We start from the raw sequence: 14359 nt of genomic DNA on the forward strand, positions 1-14359 counted from the left end.
GGGGCTTGTAATTGTGTTTTGCTGTTTTACATTTTAGATGAGAACACACTTTGGGTTGAAGTATACTTAGACCTCTGCTCTGTAAGTGGAACCCCTGGAATAGTGTCAGGTATCAGGACTCACAATAGAGGCTCGGCTGACTACAGCACACCCTGAGCTGACGAGGAATATAGTAACCCCTCAGGCACACGCAGGAAACTCTGGTGCTGTAACAATGAAGAAGCAGGTTACATTTGTTGAGCACCCAAAAAGAGAGAACCTGTTTAAAAATGGAAGTGGTCACATGTTGATGAGGTAAGACCTCAGCTAAGAGAGCTTGGATGATTGGCAATGATGGATTTCTTTAGTTTTACTTTTTTATGTTTAGGTCTGCTGAGGCTGCTAAGAAATACAAGGATGGTGAGATAAATGTTCCTTTTCAGCTTTTGTGTGAAATACAAATGCTTTATTTCCTGTGTGGGCTGATGTGTCTATCGATCTATCTATCTATCTATCTATCCACATGTGTGTTTGTGTACACACACACACACACACACACACACACACATATATATATATATATATATATATATATATATATATATATATATATATATATATATATATATATATATATTGGTATAGGTATTGGGGCAACACTGGTCTGATGTAAACAAGATTATGTCCTTCTAGCTGCTGAATATTCTCATGTGGTTGATGATGATATAGTCAACACATGTTTACATATGAGAATTTTAGATGTAGCATATTCCTTAGTTACCCGCAATTTTCACCAAAAATGTATGTTGTTACGTACTGTATGGTATTAATGTAATGCTTGACTATGAAGACATGGGGGTAGGAGGTATTGTGCAACATACATAATTGCAAGTAAGGCAGGAAACGCTACATTTCTGAAAATGAAGAATGCTGTGCTTTGTTATTCTGGACAATATGTGTCATGATGGACTGACTGAAGATCTAGATTTGGGTGTCATGAGTCTCCAGTGTAAATCTTGATTAGACTTCATAATTAAAAATAAGAATCAGCACACAGACTGCTTTCCCATTGCTACACTGTTGAGTCTAGATTTGTAAAATTCCCAAATTATTCATGGTATTGTCCTGATAATGATAATAATAATAATTTCAATTTATATAGCGCCTTTCACAACACCGAAGGACGCCTAACAAACCCTAATAACTGTCATTTACATGTTTTGTTATCTAAAAAGATACGCTTGATGGTATCGTGTGTAATGTGAGTTATATAAAACCTCCTCATTTGTTTCCAAAGTTGAAATCGATGACCTTCCAATGGGGCCTCCAGCCATTGTGGTCCTCCATGTGTCCAGTTAGCCATTAGTTTACCTTGACTTGGCGCCATAGGCCTTGCTGTACAGCTGAACAGTTGATTTTTTTAAGGAGGTGTTGAGTATCTTGACATCAATTGGTCCGATTGACATGAAACTAGACTCTGGTCCTTCTTGTGCCCTAATGAGCCCTTATACAAAAAAATCATTGCAATCAAATACTTGGTGGTGCTATTTCTCGAAGCTGGGTTAAAGCAAAGACCCAACTATTTTGATTTCCTCCCTAACTGTGGACTTGAATGGACACTCATCATATCCAGTAATATAATTAAAAGCATTCTGATGGACACTCATCATACAATATAATTAAAAGCATTTTGATAGTTGGGTGAATAATAATTACCTCCTGTAATGTAGTGGAGTGTACAAGAACATTCTTAAGAGGAACCTATGAAGCACTTTCCATTCAATGTGATCACGTCACAAAAAAGCCTGAAACTCAAATGTGTTTGATCAAACAAGTAACTTACTTTTTAAGGAAAAAAAAACTCAGTGGTTGGTAAAGATGCTGGCAATTAATCATCATTATTCTGCCCCATAATTACCATCATATATGATCTCATGTTGCTAAATTATGTTACATATTTGATAGGCTCTCATCAGCAAGACAGGCAGATTTATAGAGGTGCACGCATGCGGGTGCCTGCGGATGGCCAGCATATGAAGATGATTCACATTTCCAAATCTCTTGTGTCTGCACCCTTCTTACAGGTAAATACTGCAAGCTCAAACTCCTGCCCAGCATGATTTCCTAGTATTTATTTTAAGGTATTTGTAAAGCCAAAAGGCTTTAAACGTATTTAAATGGAATCATTATGACATTTCTCATGAGTAATAGTTAAAATCAAGCTACTTTATTCACACCTGTTCTTGCTTCTGTCCCAGCATCTAGCCCTTACATCTGGACGGAGACGCTATCTGTCCAATATAGCAAATGTTTACAGTACAGAGCACTTGAGGAGGCAGATGAAGCAGCACTATCTAAATGTGCTGCATGCATGCATTCAAGCAGGTATGTATCCAGCAAATAAGCTTTCAGAGTGAGGTTTGACAGCTAACACCTGTCTCATGCTGTGTTGTATCTGTCAGATCACAATCCCTCCTGCAGAGGGAGGTATGGGGACCATCAAGAGAGAGAAAAGACCCTGCGCATGGAAGATGTTGACACCAGAACCAAGCCATCAGTGCAGATGAACCACTGCAGCAACAGCACAGCTAGTTCTAATGTCATACTTCCAAAAATAGTCAACAGATGAGATAGTTTTGTATACTTTAGGCTATCAAGGATCAGTACTTGTATGTAGTATTTACAAAAAATAAAGCTAAAAATAAATATATCAATTGTGTTTTTCTAAAAGGGCAGCACGGTGGTGCAGTGGTCACAGCAAGAAGGTTCTGGTTTCAAGTCCGGCTGAAGCACGGGATCTTTCTGTGTGGAGTCTGCATGTTCTCTCTGTACCTGTGTGGGTTCTCTCTGGTACTCCAGCTTCCTCCCACAGTCCAAAGACATCAAGAGGGGACGAGGCTGATTGATACTCTAAATTGACTGTAGGTTTGGCTGTGAGTGTGAATGGTTGTTTGTCTTTATGTGTTGGCCCTGTGATGGACTGGTGACCCGTCCAGGGTGAACCCCACCTCTTACCAGAAGACTGCTGGGATAGGAAAAGGAAGGACGGATGTTTTTCTTAATCTAAATTTTTATTAGCTGTCATTTTCATTCTTAGTCATGCTATTGTCTCAAAACAATGTGAATAATGAAGTGGATGTTTTGTTGTGCCTCACTTTTACGAGTCAGAACAGCATATCTGTTTGAACAAGCTGACTTTGCCGTAACGTGGACTGGTGTTGACATCAGACATACCAGTCCGGTGTCACTTCACATTTGCATTACCTCAAGTGCCGTTTGTTAATCTTAATTATCAATGTTATTATGTTTTAAATTTGATGATAATGTAATTTTGTGTATCGTTACTTATACATATATATGTATATATGTGCATATATATATATATATATAGACACACACAAACATATATATATATATATATGTCTCCCTTTTTCCCTTTTATTGTTGTTTTGTTGTTGCCTTACATGTTTAAGATTAAACTATTCCAAATTTCCAAATTTTGCTTCAAGTAGCATCCTGAGACATGTAAATTCTTTACACTTTACATGTAAATTCATGTATGTCTGCGAGATAATCCTTCAAAAAGTTTATAAATGGCAACACATAATCGTCAATATCTTCTAAAAGAAAATTCAGAGATTAGCCTTTCATTGCGAACTACATTTTTAGCATCTATTTGTTCAAATTAGACGCGAATTAGACGCTGATGTCTACAACTTGATTTAAAAGGGCGTACGTGATGACGTCACCTCCATATACACTACCGCGCGCGCTCCGTCCCCCATTTGCTCGACAATCGTCAAAATGAAGTGTGTCATTGAAAGAAACTGTGTAAAAGGTAATATTTAATCAACAGTAACGTAATATGAGCTACATTATGTAGCAAAAAAAACATTTTTAAACGTTGAAATGTATAAGGTATGAAAGTGTGCTGTAGAATATTAAAGTATTGTGAATGATGCTAATTTATTGGCTCGTGTTGATTGACTGCTAATTTTCTAGGTTACCTTCTTGTAAGTGACGTATGATTAAGGTTTCCAATTAGTACAGTGGAGGTTTTTGCCGGTAGTGGTTGCTCGTTGGCTGGGTGTTGATGTATGTGGGTGGGTTAGTATAAAACCTGCTGTGTATGGGATGGAAAATATTGATTGTGATAAGTTCATATATGATTATTTGTATTTGTTCTGGGGACTATGTCATGTGTATCAGCTTAGTGGGATCCTTATAAATAAAGTGTGTTTTCCTAAACCTGACCTGCCACTGGTGGCCCCCTTGTGTTACAGTTTTTGGAAAAGCCATTCATGCCCTCTCTCGGGTTGGTGATGAGCTGTGGCTGGATCCCATGGTAAAAGGGGTGAGCGCCACAAACTGTTTTGGGGGGTATCATCTGTTGTACTCTGGTATCATGGGTCTCTCCTCCCTCTTCGTCCCAGACCATTGTAGCCCCTTTCTGAATCTCTCTCTGTTCTCCAGCTGGCACTGAGAGCAGTGAATTCTGCTCACTCTGCATATGCCTGCTTCCTCTTCACACCACTCTTCTTCCAGCACTACACCCATGGATTACAACAGGGTGGGAACGCTATTAAATGCAAACTGCTCATGAAGGTACCACAAATACACTACATTTACAAGGATATTGATGGTGGAAGTCAAATAAGGGTAACTCAGCTAAAGCACAGAAAATTCTCAGTAAGCGAAAACTATTTCTTTTTACTTTCAAGTCTCTGCTACCACTGTTCCGGTGTTTGACTTCCATCGATCGCAATGTGGAGCGATGTCAGATATCAATCGGCACTCCCACTGACCGGGTGAAGGTGGAGTTTTTCTGCAGGCATGGTAGGAATACTGCTTTTTGTCATGTTATTGTGGGTGAATAAATGATGATAGGATTTTCTACAGTACATTCTCTCTTGAATAAAAAGTTTGAACACTGAACACTTGCCTGTAATGTGCTTTTCCTCTGGTGACCTCTATCAAGGAGATCTTATAGAGGTGTTGGTATACCTTTTCAACACTTGGTGGCAGTGTGCTCTAAACATCTTCTGCTCTTCTGACAGGCATCACTAAAACCCACAACCTGTGCTACCAGGAGAGTGAGGCTATGCAGGCAGTGTTTGCCTCTCACCTCTGTCCCAATGTACTGAAGGCTCCAGCCAGGTTAGTACCTCATTAACTCCTATTACAACCTCAGCTCATAAAAATTTAGTAGCACATTTCTTTTTAGTTTAACTTAGTCAAGACTACATTTTCAAGAATAGCTCCCATACAATAAACCTGTAACACTGATGATCACCCACTGAACCTACAATATGAATCCAAAATATGAATGGTGCATTATTCGTTTACTGCCTTTCCTTTTAAGAGCTGGAGTGGGGCTGGAGCCTATCCCAGCTGTGTTCTGGTGAGAGGCGGGGTTCATCCTGGATGGGTTGCCAGTCTATCACAGGGCCAACACATATAGACAGACAACCATTCACACTCACAGTCACACCTACGGTCAATTTAGAGTATCAAACAGCCTCGTCCCCTCTTGATGTCTTTGGACTGTGGGAGGAAGCCGGAGTACCAGAGAGAACCCACACAGATACAGAGAGAACATGCAGACTCCACACAGACAGATCCTGTGCCCAAACCGGGTCTCGAACCCGAAACTTTCTTGCTGTAAGGCACAGTCCAAAGACATCAAGAGGGGACGAGGCTAATTGATACCCTAAATCAGGGGTAGGGAACCATGTGCCATGGAGAGCCGTGCGTATGCAGGTTTTCCTTCCAACCAAACACTTTCACAGGTGTTTCCACTGATTAACACTCTTCTGTGGCTGAAGGTGTGTTAATCAGTGGAATCACCTGTGAAAGTGTTTGTTTGGAAGGAAAACCTGCATACGCACGGCTCTCCATGGCACATGGTTCCCTACCCCTGCTCTAAATTGACCGTAGGCGTGGCTGTGAGTGTGAATGGTTGTCCGTCTATATGTGTTGGCCCTGCGATGGACTGGTGACCCGTCCAAGGTGAACCCCGCCTTTTGCCTGGAGGCTGCTGGGATAGGCTCCAGCCCCCCTGCGACCCTTAACAGGATAAGCAGTAGAAAATGGATGGATGGAAATTTTTTTTGTATCATTCACTTAGTATCATTTTTGCACTATTGCACTTTTTTATGTTGTCACATACTAATGTATCTTTGCCAAGGAGTTTATGTAAGTAAGTGGGAATATGTAAAACATATTGTGCAGAATCTCACCATACTTGGTGGAGCCTGGCAGCAAGAACCCATTTAATCGATGGGGCACATCCGAGTAGCATAGCAAAAATACATTAGGTTACATTTGGTATCTCTTTGTTAGAGGTACATGCTCTCTTCGTACCCTGGAGTTTCCTGTGTAAAAGAAGCAGATTTATTGTGAAACTGATAAGATGTACCAAGGCTGTGTGTTGAAAATATTGTTTTTACTTGATACCAGGCAATAATCAGACAAAACACTTTTTGTTTTGCTACATTTTAATATAAATGACAGGTACGTATACTCAAGGTTGAAGGACTGCTATCATCTATCATCAGCGTAAAACTAGTTAATTTGATTCTCTCGTTTGGCTTTCTACCTCTGTAGGCTGCTTGCTGATATGGTGATGCATTTTCCTGCGTCTCAGGAGGAAATCACTCTGTCCTTGTCGCCGCTGAGAGTCAGCCTGAGGAATTACTATGAGGGAGGAAATAGTGAGCTGATATTAAACTGATTTGTCTCAGCCAGACTCTGGCCAGTTCACACAGGACATTATAAATCATCAGCTCAGCTTTCAGATTGAGAGTTCATAAAGTAAAATCAGCTATGTAGTTCTTAAATTATGTTTTAAACAGGTATGATTGGACACAGTACAAGTATGATTTGACTGTTTGTGTCTCTCCCAGGTCGTATGAAGATGATGTCCACTGAGATGTCCTTACACCCTGATGAGTTTGACTATTTTCAGGTTGGAGAGGACTCAGACATAACCTTCTGTCTGAAGGAGCTGAGGGTAACAGGATTATTTTCAGATTTTCCCATTTTCCCATGGTATGAGAGTGTGTGTTCTGTGTGACTCCAGCCCCTGGACACAGAGTACTGCAGTGATGCTGCACCCAACTCCCTGTGAGACTTTCATCTTCCTCTCATTGCTGTGACTTTCAGCTGAATTACTCATGCTATAACACTCCTGCAGTCACTCATCCAGATGCACCAATAATGCACCATATCATAACTGGTTGATAGTTGCGACATCCTTGTCTCAGTTCCTGTCAGCTAATTGTTCTATTCTTCCAGGGTTTACTCTCTTTTGCTGAGTTGCATTGCCTTCCAGTGTCAGTCCACTTTGACACTGCAGGAAAGTAAGTTTCTTTGTCACTGACAACAATTTGAGTGGTATTTGTGTCTCAAATTACTGAGACCTTTGTCAGTCTACCTGACTGACCACAGTCACCTCACAAGCCGAACAGCTATTTTATTTGTCTAGTTATATTCCAAGCGCATAACTAAAGGACCAGTTCATATATCTAATAATGAGTCTAATGCCTGTAAACACAGAGAAATATATTGGTGAATCAGTGATTCCTTGCTGTTGTTTGTAGTCCTGTGTGCTTCTCTATTGAGGACATGGTCCTGGAGGCCACTGTGGTGCTGGCTACTCTAATCGAATCTGACGGCAAGGCCCCCTCCCAGCATGCAGCTTCACCCAGGTAACAAACGCTGCACTAGCTCCAATCACTGTACTTGCTGTCTGCAGTGGTTCTGATGTGTTATACCTGCCGTAGGACATGATTCATTTGTACTAGACAACACTTATGTCACAAGTCTGTAGGCCCACTTTCTCAGATTTAAGGTGATGCCTATTAGGAAGGTAGAATTGAGTCCTAACAGAGGGCTCTACCTGATCCTCTCTCCTGGCTATCTGTCCAAGCAGTTTGCCCTCATGGATTGTCTTTAGTGGGTGAAGTGTTTCAGCAGCCAGCCTTATGTCTGGGGGCAGGCCAGGGGATACACAGGGTTAAGTTAGATGCCTACCCCATGTGACTTTTTGTAATCCCCTAATCTCTGCTACACTACCGTGTTCTGCCAGTCTTGCTCTGCTCTGCTAACTCATTCTGTGTGTTTTCCTTGGCCTCTGAGTACATCTTGTCACACCAGTTCCAGCTGGGCAGTTGAGCATTTGTGTTGGTAGTAGCTGGGTTTTCTTACGTGCGCTGCCAGGAATAAACCGCAACATCACTGACCTGATTAGCAACCTGAACACACTGACCTTTTCTTTGCTGCTTTGCAATCAAGCGTGTCATTTTTTCTTATTTGTGGCATGCTAGTCACTAAACTACCTTGTCTACTGCCTCTGGGCCTTCAGAAGTACAACTACTAAGCTTGAAGTTGTCTGGAGACAGTTAACAAGCAGTGCTCTGCTTTTTCTTTTGCTGTTTCTGGTGTGGTTGCATCTTTGAGGGTTCTGATGAGTAGTTCAGTTTTTTTTTATTGAAAATGATCATGAAGTAACAGTGTTCCTTGTATTCTCATGGAATGTAAACCCAGCCAAACCCCAGGAAGCAACATTTAAGTTGATTCAAAGTCATTTTTATTATGAATATCATGAGTTATATTTGTTATTTTAGGAACACTGTCCATTTCCTGGCACTGACACCACCTTCACTTTCTTCATCAGACATCTTTGTATGGCTGATCCCTGTCCTCTCGGGCGAACATGACTAATTGACATTTTCATCTCTCACTGAGACATACTGTCACACAACACTTCGCTCTGTTGGCAGAGGAACACTTCAAACAGAAAAATGCACTAGATACAGTATGTCTTGTGTATATATCCAGGAGTGGAGATACTCCTCCTGCTGCTGCTGCTGCTGCTGCTGCAGTCCCTGTGGAGTCGTGTGAGACAGATTTTCCCACAGGGACGGAGCTAGTTCCATCCAGCCAGGGCAGCCCTATTCTCAACCCAGTCCCTCTGATGCAGCTCCTGGCTCACACTCCTGACCTGGACAGATTTGGTAGACCTGAGGAGACCTGTGCCAGTGCCACAACTCCTGCATCCTCCACGGTAACACAAACTTCCTGCTGCTTTTTCATTTTCATGAACGGCCTGTGTTGGGGCCTTAAGGGTAGTAGGCTTTGTAGTCTCAACACTTTGGGTGTTATTTGGAAGAGTTCCTTTGACTTTTCCTGGAGTTACGCACAGACCACAGCAATGCCTAACCACGTGACGTTTAAATGAAGAAGCCAAGCAAGGTGATACAGGATATGAGAGATTGAACATCTATGGTCAAGGTCACCACAATAAATCACATTCAAAGCTTTTTTTTTTTTTTTTTTTTTTGTAAAAAAACTCCCTGTCTTACATTTAACTGTTTAGTTGCCTGACAATTGATGCAGGTCATAAACTGAAACATCAAAGCAATATATTGCTAAAGAAAACTATTATAATTACAGTGAGCACGAACATGTTGTCCTCTTCCCTGTAGATCTGCTCCCTCCTGTTCAGGGCCGTGTCCTCGGAGAAGGAGGATGACTCTTATGCTGTCCTGGCATCTCTCAGCGATATGGAGGACGAGCTTTCAAGAAGCCCTACCATCTGAGAGAACTTACACACTACACCATGTGATTTTGAGGGTGCACCTGACAACATCCCATTACACGTTGGGCAAATGCTATTACCTTAACTAATTTATATTTCGTGTACTATAAAATACAAGTAGTTTTTAGCTCAAATGTTGATGGATTCATCTGAATCTGTGTAATGTTCACTTTAAGAGAATGAATTTATTTTAATTGGTAAAAGCATTTGATGTTTTCTTGTAACACTGTTGGGTGAAGTCCATGTACTTCTTGTACTCACCTGTGAAAAGAGCCACCTGTTTGTTTTAGGTAGCACATAAGCTGTTATCTAAGGAGAATGGGAGCAGTACACACAAATTGTACAGCGTGTAAACGCTTCCTTCCTCCATCGAAAAAAAAAACCCCTTGCTTAGTTTCTGTTCACTTTTAGTTTATGTCTTGATGAGTCAGTAAATTAATGGATATAATGCAAGATATGATAATACAGTCCCGGAGGTTTCTCCCTGTGTGTTCCATGTCTGCTCAGCTATCAAATACACCTTGATAATAAATGCTATTTATTTAAATATTGTAGAGATTTGTCAAATGTTTCCACAGAGCTTAGATCTGCATTGACCTTCACACTGAATAAAGAGACTTACTTTGCTTTGAACAAAGCGGGAAGATGAAGTGGATGGCAGACGTCAGGATATTGTCAGGAAGCAGTTGTATTATCATGGAACATGGAAAGAATAATGACTACTCCTCACAGTAGTTACCAGGTTTACAAACATACAATAACTGCTGGGGAGAGGAAAGAGGGAAATAACCTTCTGTAGCTCATCTCTGAATTAATGTAATATGGGAATTTTCAATACTTTTCTCAGTAACTAGTAAAGCGAGCGGTTAAAATTCCCAAACAATTACATTACATTTACTAATCCAAGTAACACTGCAGTACTGCATTACTGCTTTTTGTCCTGGTTCAGATATGACGACATGTTTGCGTTGCAAGTTATGTCAGAGGTTAGATACAGGCCAAAAGGCTACACAAAGGATAGAATTTGAGCAGTGAGAGCTGCAATTGGCTTTTAGAATATTTTCTTCTCTGATAAACAGACACAGGAGTACAACAATTGCGTGTGGACAAGGTTACAGCAGTGGTACTTGATCAGTGTTGGTTTATGTCTTGCGTAGATGAATAAATGATTGGCCTTATCTCAGTATCACCTGTATATTTCTGTCTATCATCTGTTTGAGAGCTTTGTCTCTGAACAAGGTCCTCTTAGGACTAATGCCCCCGCTGGTCATAGGAAAATGTTCATATTCCCCTAGAACGGGTATTCGTTCCAGTGGCCTTATATCTGAATCAGCACTGAGCAAATGTTAATCGCTGTAAATCCCCCCACATAATTGTAGATGTTTTTAATGAAAAAAGAAAACCTCTATAACCTGCATCGGCTTGAGGAATAGTTTGCGTGTTAATTACATGTTTATTTTTTGGTGTGTTTCGTGAGCTAATTTGTGTTCCATACATTCCAGAAAAGTGAAGCTAAACTAAAGCATAACACAATGGGCTTCATGCAAGAACATGAAGACCACAAGCTGTGTGTTAATGAGCCGTTTGGCATTTCATACAATGAGCTACATACACATGATGAAGCCCCCCTCTTCTAAATGAGCACACATTCTGGAATATATTAAATTGTTATAAACCCCCTCAAAATCCCATCTAAGGTTAGCTGTCTGTCACAGTTACAGAGGAGCTGTAGAGGAGTGGTTGCATGTAAATTTACTACAAGTCGGTGTCAGCATGAGTGAGAGGAACTGTTGATTTTCAATCTTAAAAATAAGCCGACCACAGCTACATGTCTTGATGTTGTCTTTTTGTTGCCACATTCAGGGGAGTGACCTCTTCAGTGAGTGAGTGAGCGCCCCTTCACCCACTTTATTTAATTCCAAAGGTCTCTGCAGGTAGTGTTTAAAAGAGATGCTCAGTGATTGCTACCTGAACATCTTTCATACTTGCCTTAACAGATCTGCTTCAACCATGGTAAGTTTTATTTCTTTTTCCTCAAGAAATTCTCATCAAAGTTGTTGGTTATTGGGTTTGACAGCGACAGTTTTTTTTTTTATTATTATGAGAGTGGAATGATATGACAGAATAATTAATTTGTACATTAGAAATATTGTTCATTACAAGAGTATTTCCTTTATACACACCTAAACTGTGGTGTCCTATAGCCACACATCTGCCTCTGTATACTGTATGATAGAATGTTTCACTAGGATTCTGTGTTTTCCTAAGAAGAAGTACTTGGCTCTGGCATTGCTGCTGTCTGCTCTTCTGGCACTGTCGAGTGCTGCCTGCTACAGGAAACTAATTTCATCAGGTAAAAGTATACAGACACACACGAACCCAGACTAGAATATATAATAAACAAAACAACATTTTTTCAACTGGCTACATAGTGATTGCACTGAAACGTATTCAGCAACATCATTAAAATCCTCTGGTCCTCATATCCACAGATATGACCCATTGTATGGATGATACTGACAAGACATGGCATGAATTTGGGTCTACTTGGAGAAATTCTGCATGTGAGGACTGTAGCTGCACTGAATGTTGTGATGCGTAAGTAAACCAATGTCAGCATTTTAGTTTTCAACAAATGTTTGTATCAAAGTATTCAGTCGTTTACTGTGGGTTTATTGTGTCTGTACAGGTATGGCACCCCCAGACAGTTCCCTGATGACTGCGTGTCAGTGTTTGACTCGAAAAAATGTGAATACATTGTGCATAAGAGGGACAACCCATCAGAACTATGCCCAATTTTTGCTTCCGTGGGGTAGTGATGGAGCCTGAATGAAGTTGGTGGAATGAGAAAGAAACCAGGGTGAGCCGCCTCTGGCTTCCCACAAAGTAATAAACGCTTGTTAAGATAACTCTTATAATTATGAAATATATATAACTCAAAAGCAAACACAAAAATAAATCTTACAGTTGTTCTACTGCTCCTCATTGACTTACTTGGTATGAGTATGAGTAAACACATCAAAAGGTCACAGATTTAGATATGAAGTTCAGTTACTTGACTAGAAACTTGGACTCTTAAAATGTCTTCGCTGTTTCTGACTCAAAATGCATGATTTCCTAAATGCAAATACCTGTCTTCAAAACCTGCAAAAATATATATACTGATATACAATACAGTACATTTACAAATTACTGATAAAGTACAAAACTGGCCATGCAATTATATGTATATCAGAGTTGTGTATTTTATCACAGAAGTACAAAATGCTAATAATCGAAATTACTGAGTGAGATTATACAATTCTCAACACCTCAAACAATAAAAGCTGCACTGAGAAACCAGTACATTTTGATCAGATGTAGTTGGCTGAAAGTGAAAAACCTTCTTTGCTTACTTCTGCTGCCAAAGAGTTTCAAACATCGGTAAACTAAACAGGTGGTCATGCGTCATTCCATGTGGCACATGTGCAGTGCAGGAACAGAGAGCCTGGTAAGCAAAACGACCTGCACTGTGGAGCAAGAATTCAGAGAACGATCAGTTTCCCCAAAGCACTGTCTTTGACCTCAGTAGATCAACAAAGATTCTTTCCACAGACTTCAGGGGCAGGTTACTGCATTAAACAACAAGAACTCCTCAATCACAAGACTTCAGCCGGGATCCCACTGATTAGATGGTCCTCGCGGGACCCAACACTGGAACAACTCAAATAAACAGAGACAGCAGGTTCAATCACAACTCGATACTCTGTGAATTTGACTGATGTTGCAGAGGAAGGTGGCAGGCAGCTCATTTTCAGAAGGGCCTTCCGGTGCTTCACATCCACACGTATTCAGACAATGGGTCAAACACTCTTCATCTAATAGGACTTTTCTCCTGTGTCGTGTGAGACTAAATGAACTCCAGGTTTCCTCTGACTGACTGAACCTGAGAGTCTGTCTGGAAAACACCTGTAAGTTAACATATACCTAAATTCTGCAAGCGCATTTATTCAAATCCATTTGGAATGAGTGTATTCAGTCTAGATAGCAAGAATATTGTCATAAAAGATTATACATTTCTTGGAATCATGATTAAGAAAAATAAAGCCAACATTGACAGACACTTGAGTGCTTCATAATGTAATTACAAACAAGTACATATTTTTATTGACTCAAAGCTAAAATCATTTTTGGTTACCTCTCTTTATTTAATTATTGTTTGCTTTGATTTAATCTAGTAAAATTAAAAAAAAACATTCTGAAGATAGTGGTTGGCCCTATTTTACTGGAAGTTTCTGGCAGATAGACAAACCCCTCCACTCTTGTTTAGTTTCAAAGGTTCTTCCATTATCAAACAGGCTCCTAAATGAAACATATTCGCAATAATAATAATACTAGTGGGGGTGGGACTTCCATGAAATGTGTGAAGTTGGAACCAATATATATATATATCAGAATTTGAATGTCACCGGGGACTTTTCTCTGGCTGGCTCACATTGTAGCTGCTCAACTGGCTGAGCTGTATACGGCAATAAACTGTTGGTTATGTGTTATTATTATTTCTTTTTGGGTGGCACGGTGGTGCAGTGGTTAGAACTCTCGCCTCACAGCAAGAAGGTTCCGGGCACGGGATCTTTCTGTGTGGAGTCTACATGTTCTCCCTGTTCCTGTGTGGGTTCTCTCTGGTACTCTGGATTCGTCCCACAGTCCAAAGACATCAAGAGGGGACGAGGCTGATTGATTCTCTGAACTGACTGTAGGTGTGAGTGTGAGAGTGAATGGTTGTCTGTCTATATGTGT

The 14359-nt window shown here is 40.4% G+C and overlaps 2 protein-coding genes across 4 annotated transcripts; both read left to right on the forward strand.

The window, feature by feature from the left end:
- The first annotated feature begins 3503 nt into the window (after window positions 1-3503).
- Window positions 3504-10118, forward strand: rad9b (RAD9 checkpoint clamp component B). Of its 2 annotated transcripts, none has more exons than XM_086207166.1 (11): window positions 3504-3817; window positions 4263-4333; window positions 4453-4584; window positions 4701-4815; window positions 5037-5136; window positions 6586-6692; window positions 6885-6991; window positions 7276-7340; window positions 7581-7688; window positions 8963-9046; window positions 9468-10118. In XM_086207166.1, exons 1-11 carry the CDS (start codon window positions 3784-3786, stop codon window positions 9667-9669), a joined length of 1125 nt encoding a protein of 374 aa, XP_086063292.1. In that variant the 5' UTR covers window positions 3504-3783; the 3' UTR covers window positions 9670-10118. The 2 variants fall into 2 exon arrangements, with proteins under 2 accessions (XP_086063292.1, XP_086063291.1); XM_086207165.1 differs by having other exon boundaries at window positions 3730-3817; window positions 8821-9046; window positions 9468-10114.
- Window positions 10119-11386: 1268 nt separating this feature from the next.
- On the forward strand, window positions 11387-13592 carry msmbl (microseminoprotein, beta-like). Of its 2 annotated transcripts, none has more exons than XM_086207167.1 (4): window positions 11387-11593; window positions 11849-11933; window positions 12073-12178; window positions 12270-13592. In XM_086207167.1, exons 1-4 carry the CDS (start codon window positions 11531-11533, stop codon window positions 12394-12396), a joined length of 381 nt encoding a protein of 126 aa, XP_086063293.1. In that variant the 5' UTR covers window positions 11387-11530; the 3' UTR covers window positions 12397-13592. The 2 variants fall into 2 exon arrangements, with proteins under 2 accessions (XP_086063293.1, XP_086063294.1); XM_086207168.1 differs by having other exon boundaries at window positions 11852-11933.
- The last annotated feature ends 767 nt before the right edge of the window (window positions 13593-14359 follow it).

Source organism: Aulostomus chinensis, chromosome 6 (genome assembly GCF_037954235.1).
Source record: "Aulostomus chinensis isolate RoL2024-O1b breed Wild chromosome 6, RoL_Achi_v1.0, whole genome shotgun sequence".
Lineage (NCBI taxonomy): Eukaryota > Metazoa > Chordata > Actinopteri > Syngnathiformes > Aulostomidae > Aulostomus > Aulostomus chinensis.

Coding starts and splice junctions, on each gene's coding strand:
- rad9b (XM_086207165.1), top strand. CDS start 3,784: ATGAAGTGTGTCATTGAAAGAAACTGTGTAAAAG. Junction 3,818..4,262: donor TGAAAGAAACTGTGTAAAAG/GTAATATTTAAT, acceptor CTTGTGTTACAG/TTTTTGGAAAAGCCATTCAT. Junction 6,992..7,275: donor TCTGTCTGAAGGAGCTGAGG/GTAACAGGATTA, acceptor CTATTCTTCCAG/GGTTTACTCTCTTTTGCTGA.
- msmbl (XM_086207167.1), top strand. CDS start 11,531: ATGCTCAGTGATTGCTACCTGAACATCTTTCATACTTGCCTTAACAGA. Junction 11,934..12,072: donor CAGGAAACTAATTTCATCAG/GTAAAAGTATAC, acceptor TCATATCCACAG/ATATGACCCATTGTATGGAT. Junction 12,179..12,269: donor TGCACTGAATGTTGTGATGC/GTAAGTAAACCA, acceptor GTGTCTGTACAG/GTATGGCACCCCCAGACAGT.